Here is a 1,649-nt window from a genome sequence, read left to right on the forward strand (position 1 = left end):
GAATTCGAGACCAGTCTTAAACTAAAACCGAAAAATTATTGCACTTATTTGTAACATAATTTAGGATACCCGCATCGTTATTGAGGTGAGCAGTCGCGCCGGTGTCCATGAACCAATTTTTGTTTCCCGGATCTTGAAGAGGTATAGTACTGAATGCTTGAGCTAGGGTAGTTGCTTGGTCGGCAGATGGCGGGTATTGAAAAAACTAAAAGCCATTTGGATGATAAATGGGTTGTCCGATGTTGGGCTGACCAGAAGTAAGCATTGCCTGATGTTGCTAGGATGGAGTGACATTGGGCCACTGGGCTGTTTGATGTGGATGTGTCGGACCTGCAAAAAGTGGCCATTGGGCCGATGGAAGAGGCTGTGGAAAAAGACCACGCTGAGGAGGGTAAGATATGGACCAAGCATAGAACCCTCCCCACACAGCTGAAGAGTGCAAGAAGACACCACCGCCATTTGAACGGCCACCCCGTCTGCCGCTATTCCTCCCACCAGAACGACTAGATCGTCCGCCCCACTGATGACGCCCTCCTCTATCGCCGGTTGATTAGCCACGGTTGGAGGCTGGCTCTCGATTTTGATGTTGGGTATTGAGGATTGTCGGGGCAGAAGAAGTATCAAGATGCGGGGATTATACAAGTCGATTATGCTCTTTATTCATCGATCGTTCTTCAAGAGTAAGCATGAAACACATCTCCAAGAAGGTCGGAAAGGGTTTTTGATGGAGGATCGTTGTAACAATGTGAGAGAACTTTGGCGACAGTCCGTTTAGGGCATATATGACAAGATTTCGTTCATTCACCGGAGAGCCAATATTGGCGAGCAGTTAGATATAGACTTAATCTTAGTGCAATATTGCATAATAGTGGAGTCTCCGATGGTTAGAGTGCAGTTCATCGTCTAATTACATGGCTTTACTCTATTTATTCTCATGAAAGAGATCTTCAATAGCTTTCCAAACTTCAGCAGCAGTGGGATCGGATACAAGAATGGATTGAAGGACCGATTGAGTGAGAGTCCCGTATAACCATTGTTTGACAATGTTTTCAACCTCTTTCCATGATACAGACTGATCTATGGGCTGTTTTGAAGAGGATGAAGATGATTTATCAAGATGATCATATACAGAGTACCCAATGCAGTGTGTTTTGAACAACTCTTTCGAGGAATCGTAGTTTAACCGATCAAGATCAAGCAAAAGGGGGATATAAGATTTGATGTTTGTGATTCCATAGATCTTATCTAATGGACCAGATGAGGGAGTGGAAGAATCTGTGTCTCGCATGATGAAGATGATCAGGGGAGAAGACGTTGTGAGAAAAAGAAAAAAATTTGAGTTGGGGCAGTCGACAGGTAAGGATCGGAGGCTAGGTTTAGCATATACTCTCTGATACCATGTTGACACACATAATTCCCATGAAACGGCCTTAGGCCATGCATTCCAATATATATACAAAAATACAATATGGGTCTGGTATGAGAACACAGGCTAAATACAAGCCAAGCCTGTCTAACTAGTAACAATATGGGGTACATAATACATACAATATATATATACACTAACAATACGGGGGTTGCTTGTAAACCTCCAAGCTTTGTCTCCCCATGCTTCTAAAGGCTACAAATACTTTAGAGTATTTTATTAT

The 1,649-nt window shown here is 43.1% G+C and overlaps 1 protein-coding gene across 1 annotated transcript; it reads right to left on the minus strand.

The window, feature by feature from the left end:
* Positions 1-922: 922 nt before the first annotated feature.
* LOC145127375 (uncharacterized) lies at positions 923-1,288 on the minus strand. The gene has a single exon (XM_079062590.1). It carries the CDS (start codon positions 1,286-1,288, stop codon positions 923-925), a length of 366 nt encoding a protein of 121 aa, XP_078918716.1.
* Positions 1,289-1,649: the final 361 nt, after the last annotated feature.

The sequence above is a fragment of the Lactuca virosa genome, chromosome 7, assembly GCF_052849685.1.
Source record: "Lactuca virosa cultivar CGN04683 chromosome 7, Lactuca_virosa_CGN04683_v6, whole genome shotgun sequence".
In the NCBI taxonomy this organism is placed as follows: domain Eukaryota; kingdom Viridiplantae; phylum Streptophyta; class Magnoliopsida; order Asterales; family Asteraceae; genus Lactuca; species Lactuca virosa.